The 17,297-nt window shown below is 40.7% G+C and overlaps 2 protein-coding genes and 1 long non-coding RNA gene across 4 annotated transcripts; 1 reads left to right on the forward strand and 2 right to left on the reverse strand.

The window, feature by feature from the left end:
* The first annotated feature begins 296 nt into the window (after positions 1-296).
* Positions 297-15,709, forward strand: LOC148190200 (uncharacterized). Of its 2 annotated transcripts, none has more exons than XR_015778838.1 (4): positions 297-787; positions 9,433-12,513; positions 12,657-12,911; positions 15,099-15,709. It is a non-coding gene; the product is annotated as an uncharacterized LOC148190200 (long non-coding RNA). The 2 variants fall into 2 exon arrangements; XR_015778837.1 differs by having other exon boundaries at positions 9,467-12,513.
* usp49 (ubiquitin specific peptidase 49) lies at positions 2,889-9,934 on the reverse strand. Its single transcript, XM_042504568.2, has 5 exons — positions 8,525-9,934; positions 7,298-7,505; positions 6,638-6,746; positions 5,672-5,877; positions 2,889-5,585 (listed from the first exon to the last, which is right to left on the reverse strand). Exons 1-5 carry the CDS (start codon positions 9,932-9,934, stop codon positions 5,482-5,484), a joined length of 2,037 nt encoding a protein of 678 aa, XP_042360502.1. The 3' UTR covers positions 2,889-5,481.
* On the reverse strand, positions 14,795-17,255 carry med20 (mediator complex subunit 20). The gene is made up of 4 exons (XM_042502263.2): positions 17,101-17,255; positions 16,703-16,845; positions 15,399-15,652; positions 14,795-15,321 (listed from the first exon to the last, which is right to left on the reverse strand). Exons 1-4 carry the CDS (start codon positions 17,112-17,114, stop codon positions 15,100-15,102), a joined length of 633 nt encoding a protein of 210 aa, XP_042358197.1. The 5' UTR covers positions 17,115-17,255; the 3' UTR covers positions 14,795-15,099.
* Positions 17,256-17,297: the final 42 nt, after the last annotated feature.

The following is a 17,297-nucleotide window of genomic DNA, read 5'->3' on the forward strand; positions in this document are numbered from 1 at the left end:
CTATCTATCTATCTTATTTTTTTAAAGTTATTTTATTTTTTGTTTTGGGCTTTTGAAAGTCATTTTCTGGTTTCTATTTTTTTAAATTTCTTTTTGCTAATGTTTGGGCCATGTTTTGTTAGGAAGCTTCAAATCAAATCAAAACTATTAGCTCTGGTTTCAAGGGGTTAAAGATAATAGCTGTCTCATACTTCAGTTTTTGTTACAGAAGTTTTTTGTACAACAGCACCGGAACTTTTAACTCTTTATGTATCACTCCGCTTCACAGCTGTTCTAATTCGTTAATTAGACCTACATTAACGTCGGTAGTTCGCCTATCTAACCTGTAGATTGTGGTGCAACTGACTGCTCTGTTACCATGGGGCAGGAAAAAAGTTGTGGGGGGAACTTCCACACTTCTCGGGGCACATGCAAGTGTGCAAGAGCTGTCACACTGTCTTCCGTCCTGTTTATTGTGTTATTAGTGAACAGTTAGGCGGAGCAGGACGCTCGGCTACAGCTGTAACAGCGGTGCTCCTCGACAAACCGCGGTGAGGGCTTTTCTGTGTTGTTTTTAGCTTAGCTGCCTCAGTATTGCTAGCTGGCTAAACCTCACAAGGTGCACCAAGACTGTGCAAAACTACTATGAAGATGTGGCGCAGAGTCCAGGAGCCTTTTAAACCGGGCACGGGGATTTTTGACAGTGGCTCGCTTTGCAAGGACTCTTTGCTTGACCTGTCCTCTCCTTCACTGGACACAGGAGCCACAGTTTCCTCAGCTGGAGGCCGGAGACTGCAGCTCTGAGCCGGTAAGGATTCATTCATCAAACAATATACAACAGGTTGTTACAGTTAACACACTGGCATCTCACTGGAAACATACAGATACTTGTCCATGATACCAGGCAGCTGCCCTGCACATAACAAGTAGACCTAACTAACACCAAGTAGCAGCTAGTTTATCAGTTGCTAGGCAACACTGTCACTTCCATGTACTGTGGCTTATTTCTGTTAACTAATAATGAGGCCTGTTGAACTGTTTTATGAAATCAGCATCACACTCGAGGTCAGGCTGTATTGTACATCATCATGGTTTTGATTATCTACGACCGAATCAAAGCTGTGATGATACAGGATACAGTACAAAACCAGGGGCGTCGCCAGGAATTCTGGGCCCCATGAAAACATATCTCATTGGGCCCCATCACTACGGTCCAAGCCAACCCTGTACAATTGTTATAACCACACCTGCATTACCCGATGACCCATTAAAAGCAATAAACAACTATAACTTTGTTTTACACTCCTGAAAAATGTGAGAGGGGCCTCTGAGAGAGACTCCACATTTTTTCTAGAAAGGAATTCTGAATGTTTGTTCATTAACTCAGACAATTTTAGTTAACTTATTGCAGTCACTACTTAAAGAGAAAAAAATGAAAATAAAAAAATAATTTTTATTTCAGTCCCAATAAGGGCCCCCTCCCCACTTGGGCCCTGGGTAGTCAGTCCCACTTTTCCCCCTACTATGACGCCCCTGTACAAAACACTCCCTCCCCTGTGACCTTGCTTAAATACATTATCCCTTGGTTGTTGTGCTGTTAACTTTGAGTGTTTCTGTACTGTAAATCCTGCTGAAATGCAGGTGAAAATATTTCTATGTTATGTGTACCTGAATCCTGTGTTGTAAAACCTGTGTTGATGAGATACAGGTGATTTTTTTTCTACTTATCGTGCTGTTGGCTTGCAGGTGAGTGTATGTCTTGGTTGAAAAGCTGTGCTGGCGTTAATTTAGTGTACCTGGGTCCTGTGTTGATGAGATACAGGTGAATTTAACTCTACCTAGTGTGCTGTAGGCTTTGAGTTGTGTAAATCCTATTTAGATGCCGGTGAATAAATGGCGAAATTCGGGGTGTAAAAATGGAAAAATGCCAGTGCCGAATTTTGTTCCCAGCCCAACCATGCACAGACCTGCTTTAAAAACAACAGTAGTCTCATAGTTAATCAACAGAAATTATTGGGAAAAAATCCCACAAATAATGAATTGTGGTTTATGTTCCCAGATGTTTTGATATATATATGATTTCAATCAAATGCATTCAGGATGTGATTTGTAAATTAATTTAAAAAAAAACCCTGAACATTAATTTGATGGGTAAAAATAAAAAAAGTCATCATGGTACATCAGTGAAAATAAAAGGATAGGGGAGCAGTTCACTGCTAAGAAAATGACTCCTCTTCAGAGATTATTTACATTTAATACCCTCTCATAAGATGCATCTTTTTCTCAGACAGATTACATTTACTCTAGGTTTCAAATCTTTAAGAAAGCTTTAGAGAAGCAGAATTAATGTTATAGATCAGCGGCATATCCATCCTCTAATCCTGTGGATTACTGCAGTTCTACTTTACTGTATCTGTTTCTGTTAAGGTGCTAAATTTGTGACACATTTTTCCTGATTTTATGTTCCCCAAACATGTTTGTATGCTCCTATAATGTTGGTTATATAAACGTTGAAGGCGTTATGATGACTGAGTGAGTGAAGCTACATTCACGTGTGGATCTACAGGGGTGCGTAGGGGACAGGTCCCACTAAGTATTTTGAATGTGCATTTGTCCTCCCAAATAAAAACATGAAACAGAGGACGTTTACAAAATTAAAGACATTTACACCATAAATTGATGCAGAAAATGCACAAATTTGTGCGTCAAAAAATCACCAGAATGCAGGAAATTATATGTTTGATGCTCAAAAACCCACCCCCAGTTACATAAAGGTGTCCCAAATATTGAAATAAAACCTTTGCCCTTGGCTACATATAGAACATAACCTCAACAAACACTCTCTAATTTAGACAAATTATTACCCTAAATAAACTATTTGTTCTAAAATGAATACAACCCAAGAAACGTTTCAAATTTGTTTTGTCTTTTTAATAATTACCGTCAGGCAAAACCCATATGACCATTACATTTATGACAGGTATTCTTACAGTACAAGACAGAACTCAAGGGGATCAGAGCCGGTGGCATGGCCACACCTGACCTCTAAAAAGTAAGACATTCATCGTCATTAGATTGTTCAAACTTTTACATAGAGTTCACAAATGTATCTTGCATTCGACTCGTATCAAACACAACAGTTTTTCTTGATTACCTAGCAAATTCTAAAGACCTTGATAGAAACAGCAGAGTAGAAAAAAACATTGTATAACAAGCAGAAGAATTCCTGATTTTTTCTCAATTTCCTGTCAAGATGCAAGATGTACAATATATTGCTTTCAGGTGCTCAACTAAAAATGGGTACCCCAACACATTCTTCTGTATCGCAGTCTGCCCTTTCACTCGCTTTCCAGCTCCTGCAGTTAAAGGGGAACTACGCCCATTTTTAAAAATCATGCATGTTATTCCTATGGTCTAACATAGTCCAAATCATATATGTAAACTTATACAACTATCTCCCAAATCCAAAAAATCGACTGTTAAAACTACAAATTTTGACGACTAAGTATAAAGTCTGGAGCTGCTCCATAGGCAATGAATTTGCAAGGATAGTCTAGATGATACTGTTAACCCTTTTCCACCAACAGGGAGCTGGTTTCGCTCTGGTTCTCGCACCTCATTTGAACCATTTAGAGCATTTTGACCATAACTAAATAAGTTCTGAAAAGTTGGTCCTCAGCTGGAACCACAAGTCACATTATAAACAGTGTGTAATTTGCAAGTTGCTGTGTGTTAAGTTGCTGTGATTCAATTAAATTGCATTGTTAATGCTGAATTTAGGGGGACTGTCAAAAGTTGCGTTCATTGTTGCTATCACAACATCCTGAGGGGACTGAACAATAGAGACGCTAAGTGAGAAATTGTCAGTCAAAAAAAGAGCATGCAGTGCTCCTATTACATTGTCGGTTAATGTCCCTTGTTTGGGTAATGACAGAGCAGAGTTTGCCAGTAATCGATGTGATCTGCCATTTTGCTATGACAGTTTATTTTTGTTGTGCACGGTGCAACACTTTACATTGGTGACAGATTCTTGATAACAATGGTGCTGTGTAAAACTGGTGGGAATGTGGTGGAATCCTGAATGGAACCAGTTCAAGAACCAGAGCTGATTTGGTGGAAAAGCAGCCAGAGGAATTTTCTGAGTATATGGGTACATCTTCTGTTTTAGAAGTGAGGACGCTACAATAGAACAAAGCTCAGTTGGAGAAAAAACAAACTTTCTGTGGGTCCACAAAATCAGTCTCCAATTCATTGTCTATCTAGCTGCTCCAGACTTTGTACTTGATAACATCACAAGTTTCAGACATTTGTCTCTGGTTTTGAGAGAGTAGCTCACGTTCACAAATATTGACATTTCCCAGGCCATGGAAATAACACTGTAATTAATAATTTAGGTGGTATTCCCCTCAAAAACACAGGCGCAGTGTCTCAGACCCAGGCTCAGACTACTCTAACCGTTACACCACAGGGGGAGCTGCCATTTAAACAGGATACAGGAGCTAAAAGATGAACAATCACAAAGATAGGACCAACAATAGTAGCCCCTCCTCAAAAGTGCAGCTTTCCATCACTCATCATCAATCAAGTGTTTTTCGTGAAAGTGAAACATAGAATGACTACAAAAGAAACTAAAACAAAAAACTATTTCTGTTCACTGAGAGTGCAGGCCTCGAGCCTAAGACACAGTATCCAGTCACAGCAGTACAGTTGAGGAGAGGACATGATGAAGTACAAACGACACAGGAATGAGTATTAAAAGTTTCCATAACTGACATTTCACAATAATTGAAAAAGCTGAACAGGAGGCAACAAAGAGTCTGGACTTTGGTCACAAGATTCATTCTATTCAAGTGGAACTACACAATAATGTGGAAAGATGTACCTCTTATAATACTTAGTGCATTGCTATCAAATGTAAAGTCACATATAAAATGTACATTAACGACATTATTGTGATAAAACTTCTCTAAAATCCAGAATCCGTGTTGCCTCTGAATGTAAAATGCTGTTTCAGAAGAACGCCTGGTTGGTTCCAGACTCAACAGACATGAGCCTGATTGTTTTTAAAAACACGGACACACAACTTGGTGTTCAGCAGGATAGAGGCGGACCTGCTCCCACAGTCTTCAGGCCATTAACCGATATGCTGGTCCCACAGGCCGACAAACCTGTGGCCTCATTTATGAAAAGGCTTTTGATTTTTTTTTTTTCTTTAAATCAAACATAATCCAGAGCTGCACGAACATATTATTTATAATTATTTTCCTCCAATTCACCTTGGCAACATTACAGTGTGTGTATTATTATTATCATCTGGATTATGCTGCTAAAATCTTTACCTGAACTCATGATTTTGGCTGTCCTACTGCCCCCGTTGCCATCTTTTTTTAGATAATTATTTAAAACTGATTGTTTGATGACATCTGGGAAAACATCAGAGAACGTTTTCATAAATGCAGCCTTTAGTTGCCACGCACAGGTCGACATCACAGCGAGAGGTACCTAGGCAGACCTCTGGGTATAGAAGAGAATATAGGCCTGAGTGTTGCACACTTCCTCCACACTGCAAACCTTCATCTCAGAGTCATTACAGTGGACCCAGAAACCTGAAGACACAAAAAAGTCAAACAAAAAGGTTAGCAACAGAAAGACAGGATGTCAGAGGCCAATCTGAATCGAGTGTCGTCCTCACCTCCTTCTGTATTGTAGCAGTATGCGGTGTAGTGCCCTGAGCCGAAGCCTTTACCATGATGCATAACAACAGCAGACAGATCGTAGGTGTAGCCTCCTCTGTGGACAGAGTGACCTGAGCCTGTGCAGCAGTATGGTTTGATGTTCAGAACCTGGTCAAAGGCCACATGGACGCCGATTTTCTCCCTATGGTTCCGCCCCGACCATCTGCCGTGCAACAGGGACTAGTTAGCCTCACAAAGACCCACAAGCACCATGATAAACAAGAATGCTCCTGTACTTAAAGGAATACTTCTGTATCATAACAGTGTGGGTAGTAGATTAAAATGAATTGTGGCAAACTTCCCACTATCTCACCAGCACCCAGACCTCCCTGCACATCTCCCAGCTCAAATATGGAAACTACAGATCTTCCCTGGCTTGAGGGCTGTTGCGCAAACTTCAGCTTGTTCTTCTACATTTTCGAATGCCCACCACCACCACCACCACCAGTCACAAAGAGCACAGAGAAGCATCCCTGTCTCTCTTTCTAAGTCAAACGGAACCATAAAACTAAGCAGTGCTGATCATATAGGAACCAAGATTATTTCCTGTGTTGCCTGTATCTCACTTTAAATGTTTTCAGAAACATATTTTAGTGCCCTGTTTAGATGTAACCCGAGATTGTTTGTTAGCCAAGTTTGCATTATGTCACGCACCATCGGAAGCATTTATTGGTCCCGTGTGCACAGTGCGTAGTGGTAGTTGTAGATTTTCTACCCTTGAGCAAAAGCAAATGCTGCATCACCATTCTCATTTTTCATGAAAAGACCATCTTTTCAGCAGTAAAATAGTTCTCTTGAGCACTCTGATTTCAGCTATAAAAAAGAAACATGATTAAAAAAAGATTGGCTTTCTCAAATAATCGTTTAAAGTTATTTAACGTGCAGTAAACATTTTAAGAAAATCTGCCTGTAGAGACACTTGCCTGAAGCGTTTGAGGTGCAGCCGTAGAACCTGAGGTAAACGGTAGATCAGAAGCTGCTTACGTGCCTCTGACAGAACTAAGGGTTTGTGGGATGATTTTCGTCTTCTTTCTGACAAACCATGAAACAAAGAGATATAAGTTAATGTGCAAAGCAATTCAAATGCATATCACTGACATGAGGCTTTGTTTTAGTGCAGAAGTGACACACTTTCTCACAATATATGAGGCTTTGCAAATAGACAGTTTCTGTAGCTTTCATAATGGAATTTAACTCTGGAAATTATTTTGTACATTTACTTATTTAAAAGTCTTTTTTTTTTTCTCCTCCAGGCACTAATGTACTCTGCGGTCCAACATCCCATTTCTGTTTGTGATGGATCTTTATTTGCATAAGTATGTGGAACACAGCATTGTCAACAAGCTGCTAGTCAGACATGGATTTTAAAAAAATTATTATACAAGGCCTAAAAAGACACAATCAGATGCTACATGAATTAGATTATGTTAAATTGTGAGCAGACAGCCAGAATTATTTCAGACGTATCTTACTCCATTCATAAAGGGCAAATCTTAATAGATAAGAAAAAAACGGTTGTTTTGCATTAAAAAAAACCCTGCTGCCTTTGCTTTGCTTTGCATTGTATTGAACATTGTACTCACTGTTGCAGTGGTTGCAGGCATAGATCCTGCCTTCGAGAGCCTCCATTTCTGTAAACTTGGACAGCATCTCAGTGAGGGTGCAGCTGCGCTGGTAAGCTGTAGAGCCTGAGCCTTTGTCTATGCTGTGGTATCGCTCTGGAAACTCCAAAGACAGATCCCAGAACGGCTCAACTGTGTTAGACTTGTGCTTACAGGACAGACACGTCACCTAAAAACAAATACAGCCGAGAGAAAGAAAACAGGTGAAGCCTCAAGCTGTAAATAGTTGCAATGCTTGATGATGAGATTAAGTCTTAAGAAATTATGTGGATTTCTAAAAGGCATCACAAAGTTTGAAAAAAGCATCACAAAATATCTGAGTTTTAGGATGTCTAAAAAAATTACTGATCATTGTTGTAGAGTTAATTAATTAATATAAGTCAACATTTCTCTGTGGAACATGGTATTTGTTAATCACACTGCCATGAGCCCCTTTACACTGCCTACTCATGACTGGATTACTGCGCCGTTATGCTGCCTCACCGCTCTGTATAAAGTGCGACTGTGGAATGGAGGGACAGAGTGGTTTCATCAATAATCCGCTACGGGAGGTAGTAACAGGGTCAAAATGGTATTTGCATGAACAGGGTGGCCGGCAGGATGGGACTATGGGTGTGATATTTTGACAGCATGTTATCTGTGAAACCCACTGCCGTCCGAGCAGAGGACGAGATTAGCCGCCATATAACAGAGATGGCAAATGATTGTTATTAACATGTTAAGCCTTTGTTATTATTTAGAAAGCACAGCTGATGCATACATTACATGTCACAGTAAAGGCAGACACTGTTGTGTTTAACTTTACACCAGTCACACCTCTTTTGATTCAGCAATGCTGGCATGCAGTCTATAATCACACGATGGAATGGCATGATGCCACTGCTGTTGGTTCTGTGTAAAAACGCAAAGGAGGTATAAAGAAAGGACTTTTTAAGTGGTCCTACAGTGGTATCTCTGTGTGAAAGGGGCTATAGGTTTATATCAGTGACGCAGCCTCCTAAAAGTCTGTTTAAGTCATGTTCAGAATTAAATATAAATGATTTTTTGTCCACAATCACATCTCATTTATGAGGAGGAGACATTGTGTATTCTTCTCAAATATCTTGGCTACATTGTCATGAATTTAAAGGCAAGTTTGGAATAAACATGTTGCAAAGTGTCTTTATGGTCACATGTCTGATGCCTCACCTGGCTGAGTAGCTGCCCATGAAAGATGGTGTTGAGAACCTTTAGCACTTGCTTGGATAGTTTTCTCTTTGTAATGGGGATGACTATCCTGCGTTTGGACCCCTCTGTGTCTAGCTCCTGCTGCACCTTGTCCAGCAGTTCACACAAAAACTCCTGGGCGTCCTGCTGGTCATACCCACGGAAAGCTGGGATGAGGTTCCACACAGAGTGCAGCATGGCGAATGGAGACACTAAAGACCACCGGCCTGACCACATGACCCTGAAAAGTGTATGTAACTCATGGCAAAGTGACATCTGCTGGCGGGTGGAGCAGCGAGGCTCCTTGGGCTGGACCAGCTCCGAAGCCTGCGGGGAAGGCGGGGCACTTTCTTTTTGGCCAACAGGCAAATTCCAACTGCCTGTCTTACCCATGCGTCCAAGAGGGCATCCTGACAGTGCTGTGTTACCACTGCTGACTACACCTCCCGTCACACCCTTCACCCCCTGGGAGTGATTGGTCTTGGCCAGCAGCTCCTCGGTCTCACACAGGTCCAAAGTGAGAAAACACTCCCTGAATTTCTGCAGGTGGCTCAGCACTTGCAATATTGAGTTCATGTAGCATGTGTTCCCCAAATTGCGCAGACCAGTGACACCTGGAGCGAGTCTCCGGCGGGTTACTGCGTGTGTGGAGTAATACCTCCTCAGTTTAGCAGCTCTGCCGTTCTGAGGAGCCTTACGGGACAGGGTTATGAGGGAAGGCTTCTTGGGAGGAGGAGGAGGTAGGCGTTCTGGAGGGTCGCGAAATTTGCGAGGAATGAGTGTGATGGTTGAACGTGGCGCCTGAGTAAGAAGCCTAGCACTCTTTCTGGGAGGGACATTGCCAAGCTCTTCCATGAGTCTCTTTTTCACCTCTTTTTTTTGTCTTCTAGCTTCCTCAAGTTTCTCTTTACGCTGATTCTGCAGCTCCTGATGTCTACCGATCCAAGTCCGAAGCATCTTCCCAAGAAGTGCTTTCCTCCTGTGACGCGAGGCCAGCTGCATGGCGGGCTGTGGCCCACCTTCCCCAACCCAGGAAGCACAGTCCCCCGCAGTCGAGGAGCGTAGCGAGCGCCTACCTGGGCTGCGAACGGTCGAGAGCGCCCCTCTGAGGAGTTTGAGGTCTCCCTCTGCGTTATCATTGAGTACATAGTCTCCACAGGCAAAACAGAAGACATCCAGCTCACGCACCTCCATAGCCAGTGGGTGGTGTGACTCCTGAAAGTGTTTGAGTGAGTGCTCCTCCATGAAACGTCCACAGGCCACGTGGGAGCACTTGAGGCAGGCCCACACTGAATCGGTGGTGCTGCAGTCCACACAGTGCCATTTTTGTGGATTGAGGATGGAATGGTCGTGGCCCAGACGAAGGCGTCCCACGTGCTTACAACGATCCATCTCTCCCGATACACATGAGGCCTCAGTGACAGGACACACGTCCTTTAGCCAAGCAGGAACTCATTCTGATGTGAGATTTACAGAGAAAATATGAAGGGGGATTAAAATCTGACCATACAATTATGATGTGTAAATTATTCAAATTAAAGAGCACACACACACACACACACACACACACACACACACAGTGCTTAGAAAATGACAGAAAATTGAAAGGTTTCCTTACTATACAAAAAGTTTGCTCGATCAGGTTTGGGACAATACATCACAACATCTGCAGAGAACTCAACAGCAACATTCAGCGTGATCACCCATGTCCACCGTCATCACCGGCACCAACAGGAACATGCTGAGAAACAGGGATGAAATCAAATTAAAAGTGCACAGTTGCATCAGGACTCTGGGTAATTCTTGGTCTTTTACCAAAAAATGTTCAATTAAGTAATGAGACTAAACCTAGGAACGTCAAAAATAGCAATTTACAAACAATAAAAATAATCCATTTCCTGAAAAGACTGGTCACCACAAAACAACGCATCTCTCCACTTCAGGAATACCCAGCATTTGAGCAGTTTTCAAAAACAAACACGTTGAAGGGCTAGTGTGTAGGATTTTTGACATCTAGCCGCTGAGGTTGCAGATTGCAAAAAACTGAAACTTTTTCTGTGTGCCCAGCATGTTGGTGGCTGGCGTGAAAGGCCCTATCTAGAGCCAGTGTTAGGTTTGTCCATTCTGGGCTACGGTTAATGGAAACAACACAGCGAACTGTGTGGAAAAGAACCCGCTCTGTATGTGGACATGAACAGCTCATTCTACAGAAATAAAAACAACTTTTTAAGGTAATTAAACACAAAAGAAAACATTAAATTATACATAATTTCTGCCAATACTTCCCTCTAAATCTTGCAAACTGGACTTTTAAGGAATCTGCTAGTGTGAAATAACATGATCCTTCGCATTAATTAAAATATGCATCGTTTAAGGTTTACATCTATCAAAAGGCAGTTTTTTTTATATGAACAAAATGTCTGTTTACAAACATTTACATTGAAAGCTGTATTAAAAACAATACCAGACCCTGACAACTGAACGTGACTGCAAAACTTGGGATGTCACAGTTTGACTGTGATTTTGCAGTGATGTGAAAAACAAAATATACCCACCTGCTCACCATGGCCTACAACCTCTCATAACTCTGTCATCTCAGCAATTATGCAACTTTTGGTTACTTTTTCAGATTCGCTTTTTGTATTTGTTTTTTTATGTTGTTTAGTTTACTCTGCTATGTAATACATCCTTGGGTCTCTTGACAGGGAAGCAATTACTATATTATTATTGTTAATATTATTATTATCAAAACCACTTGATGAACATGAGACTTGACACAGACAGTTTCATACAATACCTTTTTTCTCTTGTGTTTATTGTCCTTGACTTTACAGCCAGCTTGTGCTGTACAGTATAAAATAGATATTATGGGCCTTTAACACCCATTTAAACATGTAATATCAGGCTTTACAAATAAACTTGACCTGACAGTACCCAGGATAAGTATTACAGATCACTGACAACTTTGAAATAAAAATCAAAGAGTATAGTAGTAATTACTAAAGTATAGTGTATTTGTCATGTTGTCTGCTGGTAATAATTAAGTCTGATGTTTACTGAAAATATGCCTTCCCATTCAAACGGGATATATGGTGCTCATTTCCACAGAGACAATAAATAAAGCTAATAAAAGGCCATACTTGAAGCCAGAAATGTTGACATGAAGGAGAACGGCTGCCTGTCCATTTAATTATGTGGTTAATCCACGTAATTGTCTACCTCGCCGGTACCAGCGCTGTGCTACACAGCCCTTTTTGCTCTTCTCATTGTGTAAATCATCCTATCGTACTTTTAAAACTACAATCTTGACGGAAAGACACCATTAATTTGCAAGTCGGTGCAACTGGTTTCTCGTTAGTTGCCCATCGTGCTATGTTGTGTTGTGCTATTGCCGCTGCGCTATTGCCAGTGTCTATTAACGCACGAGACGCTGATAATCACAAATGTTACATTATCACAATCATATCGTTATCTGTCCGTGTTTTAACGCCTGTCGCTTGGATCTGGCTGGCTGGCTGATAACGCCATGCTAAGCTACCCCACCATCACCATGTTCAGCCAGAACAAAGAGCAGTCAGAGAGCCACTCTCCAGGAACATCCACCAACTTTGTTGCTCTGAGGCAGCAGCTCAGCAAGCCATAAGTTAGCTAACCCCGCTAACCGCTAGCTACGGCGGCTCCGCGCAGGGTTAGCGCTGCTTAGCCTTTTGCCGTCCTCTCTATTAATGTACTTTGTTAAACACAGAGGGCTCGCCTGGCACCAAGCGGTCAACACTTACGGTTTTAGCTCACCACAGTGGCCGCCGTTAGCTGCACGGCTAACGCGTTTCTTGAGGACAATCGAAGTTAACCTAACGGTTGTTGTTGGTCGCTAACGTTCACTAAGTATTAACACTAACGGCTTAGCTCGCTAGCGAACTGCGCCGTCAACGGTTTAAAAACTCCCCGGTGACTTTCATCACAGAAAGCCGGTAAATGGAGCACACAGTAACCCCGGGCCTCATCTGTGTCCGGTACTACATTTGTAACATCTGATAAAAGCTGGGTAACGTTACCATCGCCAACATCCATCCATCCGGTACACTCAGAGCTGGTTGTTGTCCTCCTCTCACAGATTGAACAACCCAACTCTCGATCCGTGCCCAGACCCTGCCACTCTCATTGGACCGGGACTGAGCGGCAGCCGGCCTCTCATTGGAGGAGCGGCTGAACAACAGGCAGCAGGATGGACCGTCCGTCCGTCCACCCACCGAGGCCACATGGAACAATAAGCGAGACTAGACCGCACACCGGGCGGAGAGGACACCCTGAGCCCCTGACCCCAGTGTCCCCGAAAGCCCCGTGTTCACCATGTGTCAGCTGGTCTGAGGTAATCTGATAAAAACATAAGGGAATGTGAAGTTTGTAAGGACAGCATTAGCACAATCTGGTGTTAAGGCTTCTTGTATGCGGAGGGGACTTAAAAATCTAGACTTTGGGCCTCTGGCGCTGCAAATTAGGGACTGTTCTCTACTTATCAGAAGAAAGGAGTGGCTGGGGTGTTACTTCATTTTTGTTTTTTAAAACTCTCCCCTATAAATATTTTTCTTTAAGCCTCCCTCTTGACCCTGCCTTCACTATAAATTAGTATTTCGATTTAAAAACATACCCTTTGATGTTTGAAAGTTAAAAGTTGAAGACAAAATCCTGGATTTATCAAAAGGCCTGGTTTTTCGCTCTTGTCTTGCATGCTGGTTAATTAGTGTGAACAGTTTTTTTTTGGCCAAATTTTAATTAAGACTTGCGGAATGAAGTAGGGCTGTACCTGACCCAGACATAAGATGATCAAATTAGATTTGGCCATTCAATATGAATAATTCCAATAATTCCATATTAAGTTTTAAGATTTGACAAGGCTTAGTGGGATGTTCACTGTGTCAAAGGCAGATTTTATATATATATATATATATATATATATATATATATATATATATATATATATGTATATATAGTAGTATATGCAAATTCACCACTTCTAAGCAGAAGACAGGAGATAGTGTTGTCTCAGAATCTTACTGCACAGCACAGTGACAAGCCATAAAAAAAAATCCCAAAAAAGACTGTTCGACTTGAAACAGTTGCTGTCGATTCAGGGGTCTCTGTCTGATAATTGGAATCTCAATACCCCTCCCATTTCAGAATAAGGTATTTTATATCACTGGATCATAGGCTAACTTTCGCTGCATTAAATGTGTTGAATGTTGCGGTTGGTGAAGGTGGAGCTTGTTTAATTAATTTATATTTTTCTGGGTTGCTTAATCTTTTAATCTTTATTAATACACCATCTTTTATGAGTTGATTATATTATATTATTTAACAAAATCTGTAAAGTGACGAGTGACTAAAGCTATCAGATACATGTAATGGAGTCAAAGTGTATGATAGCTTGGATTAGAAGTATGAAGTAGTGGAGTACAAGTACCTCAAAGTTGTTCTTAAGTACAGTACTTAAGTACCATTGCATGAATTATTATTATTTATTTATTTTATTTTTTACTTAGTCATTTTAATACCCAATTTTGACATTTGAACATTTCGTATTTTAACTTTCAGACCTATTATTCAAAACTTCAGCTTTGCAGAAACACCATGGAATTCCTTATGTGTTTCTGACAGATTTTTTCATTCATTTATTCATACCTTTTTTTCTGCAAATCCCCTCAGGCTCTGACTTTTTGACAGTGGCCATTTTGACTTGTCAAACACCAGAATTTGAATGAATATTTACATCCTTTACTTCAGTTGAAGTAGCAGTAAGATCATGTAAACATACTTTGTTATAAGTAACTGTTAGAAGTAATTGATGCGTTAAAATGAAAGCAGCTTAAGAAAATGGTGAAAATGATAAAATAATAGTGTTGGTTCAGTTTCATTTAGTCTTTGTTATTGTTCATCTCAAGACTTCAATAAATCTAAGCATTGTTAACATTATTTATAACACCTTTGTATTGTGCATGCTGACCAATAGTAAGGTTTAATGGGAGATTTAAACTGAACAGAAACCTTTATCATGTTACCTGCATTTGATTATCTCTGTGATTCAAAGTCTTTCCCATGAAAACGCTATTGAACTGAGATCTGCATGTTTCTGCACAGATGCACAGAAATGTCATTGTGCACGCTTCAGTGAAGTGTTGCCTGTGTAAAATTGAACTAAACATGGGCCTTTTGTCACAACCCATCCCAGGAAATTTAGAGAAAAAACAACAGAAAAACAATTTTGTGTAGTTTTACTTTCAGCTAATATGTCTCAGAGAAGGTTACAACCCCACCAAGAGGACGTTTGAAGTATGTGTCTGATTAGAAAAGCAAAATCACAGTTGCTGTTCTACGTTAAGTCTCTTTAATACAAGATGCTTTCATCAAATAGGAAGATGTAATACAATGTTGAGGCTCCGGAAATAGAAAAAATGTGGCTTTGAAAAATGCCTGGACAACATGCTGATCCATAGGACCAGATTTAAATCATCATTAATACAAACATAAAGAAAACAGTTCTCTCCTTTGCCACTTACAGCTCAACGCACATTGCTTCCTGGGATTTGCAGTTTGCGAAGTTTGTTAAACAGTTCCAGGTACTGAGTCATGGTGTCAACGCAGTCTGATGGTGCGAAGAGTCCTTCAGGCTTGGCTGCAAACACAGACGGCAGTTCAGGGACGCTGGGGCCAAGAAAGGACTGCATAAACTCCTTGATGAGATTCCAGCAGTCCCCTGGAACCACACAGGGACAGTACTCCACCTGAGGAATTACACAGAGTTAATGCAGTCCTAGAGGGAAAATGTCACACTCTCGCTCATATTCATCAAACTACGTACCTCTACAGATATCCCTCTGGCGCTGGAGCTCATTGTCACAGTACCAACTTTTATCAAGAAGTCACAGTAGCGGTATCTAGACCCACGACACTCCACTTTGTGCCCCTTGGCGTTTTGGAAGTGACTTTTTAATTTCACCATGAGAACATCAAAGTTTGCGTCGGCTATCAGGCAGGGACCGCCTTCAAACAGAGCCATGCAGCTTAGTGGCGTCTCAGAGTTGTGCATCACGTATAAGAGCTTGGAGGGCTGACCTGTAACAGATTAGAAAGACTGACTGTCAGCAGTGTCAAATAAAGACGTTTATTCAAGTACTGCACCGCCTTTACTGTAACACAATGCAATGTGTACATCTTGTAATTTTTATTTTATGACATTTATCTAATAACATTAGTCAGAGTAGTTACTTGCAGGATTTGGTTTTCTGTGTAAAAATACAACTAACTTTTACAATATGGTGAATTGTTACAGTCAAAAGCCGTCTGTGGAGTTTCCCATGTCCATGAAAGTTCTTGCTACAACACTACTACATACTAATAGTTTAAGACAGTAAAAAATCATAGATAACTATCTCTTATACACATGCTGTCACTTTTAAAAGGAGCTGTGTGTGACTTTCTGGGCATATCTATGGTTCAGAGTCTTGCATTACAAAATGATGACATGGACTTTGAAAAATGAGGACTTAATTAGGCAGGGAGGGTCTAAAGAACGTGGCGTGATGGGAATTGTAGGATTCAGGATTTATAGAGCAATATTATGGAATTAAAGTCAGGATATCCTGGCATAGTATCACATTATTTTTGCATGGCAATATCATATAGATACACAGATGCCAAATATCAAATTTCTTATAAAAATTATCAATATTACAAATACAAATTAAAATTTGAGTAGTCTACTAGAACCATAATTGCTACTACTAAAACAATTGTTTTTTTTTCAGTCCATTAGATACATTTTGCTGCAATAAAAAAATCCTGAAGTGAGATGAACAGACGGAAAACATAAAACCATCTTAGAAGTTAAAACAAATGTGGTATTTTTTGTGGTACAAATGTGGGACATAATTTGCAGTTGAAAAAAAAGTTATTGCAATACTCGGTATATCGTGACTTTCAGTATCATGATAATGTTAAATTAATATCAATAATAATTCTTACCCCTACTACTTTCAGTTGCTTAGGCTGTATGGAAGTTCATTACTAGATCTCAGTAATATCCCCTCTTCCTCTTCCCCCTCAGTCTATCAGAGAGATTAGGCGAAATCTGATGCTCAAAAAAAGTAGAGAATGAAATATTACCGCTGACATTTGTAGCATGGTATGTCTCGCAGTCCACACAGAAGCTGCCCTGCTTCACAGCGCCGAGCTGCTCCAGCTTCTTGTGCAGGATGTCCACTGTCTGCTGCACGCTCTTCCCCTCTGCCACAGGCACCTGACACACACTGCACGACAAAAGAAACACCACATCGCGTTACAAAACACCAGTTTAATCCGCTGCGCGTAAGGATACAAGAGCTGCTTTCACAGAGCATCGTGTGAATGAATATGAACGATGCAGCGGTGCACAGTGACAAAGTATATGTGCGATGGTTGAGATGAGACATTGAGGATGAATAAATATGTAATTTAAGTTTATGGCGTTCCAAATATTGTTAAAAAAATTAAATATCGCTAAAACTATAAAGTAATAATCTCACCAAGTGACCCCCATTGATGTTTTGCCTCTCGGTTGAATACTTCCGGGTGAAAAGAGTCTTCCGGTAAAGTTATATAGGAATATTTATATTTATCGGCTAGAAAATAGTCTTGACAGTTCGTGATGCTAAATATCCACAAAGTATCGACAGTTGACTAGTTTCATCCTAACAAAAACAGATAACATTTTCTCTACATT

Source organism: Plectropomus leopardus, chromosome 2 (assembly GCF_026936395.1).
Source record: "Plectropomus leopardus strain MGB_pleo_1.0 chromosome 2, ASM2693639v1, whole genome shotgun sequence".
Classification (NCBI taxonomy): Eukaryota; Metazoa; Chordata; class Actinopteri; order Perciformes; family Serranidae; genus Plectropomus; species Plectropomus leopardus.

Coding starts and splice junctions, on each gene's coding strand:
- med20 (XM_042502263.2), bottom strand. Junction 15,653..16,702: donor CCATGCTACAAATGTCAGCG/GTAATATTTCAT, acceptor AATCTGTTACAG/GTCAGCCCTCCAAGCTCTTA. Junction 15,322..15,398: donor CCAGAGGGATATCTGTAGAG/GTACGTAGTTTG, acceptor GTAATTCCTCAG/GTGGAGTACTGTCCCTGTGT.
- usp49 (XM_042504568.2), bottom strand. CDS start 9,934: ATGGATCGTTGTAAGCACGTGGGACGCCTTCGTCTGGGCCACGACCAT. Junction 7,506..8,524: donor ATGGGCAGCTACTCAGCCAG/GTGAGGCATCAG, acceptor ATTTGTTTTTAG/GTGACGTGTCTGTCCTGTAA. Junction 6,747..7,297: donor TGCCTGCAACCACTGCAACA/GTGAGTACAATG, acceptor ATGGTTTGTCAG/AAAGAAGACGAAAATCATCC.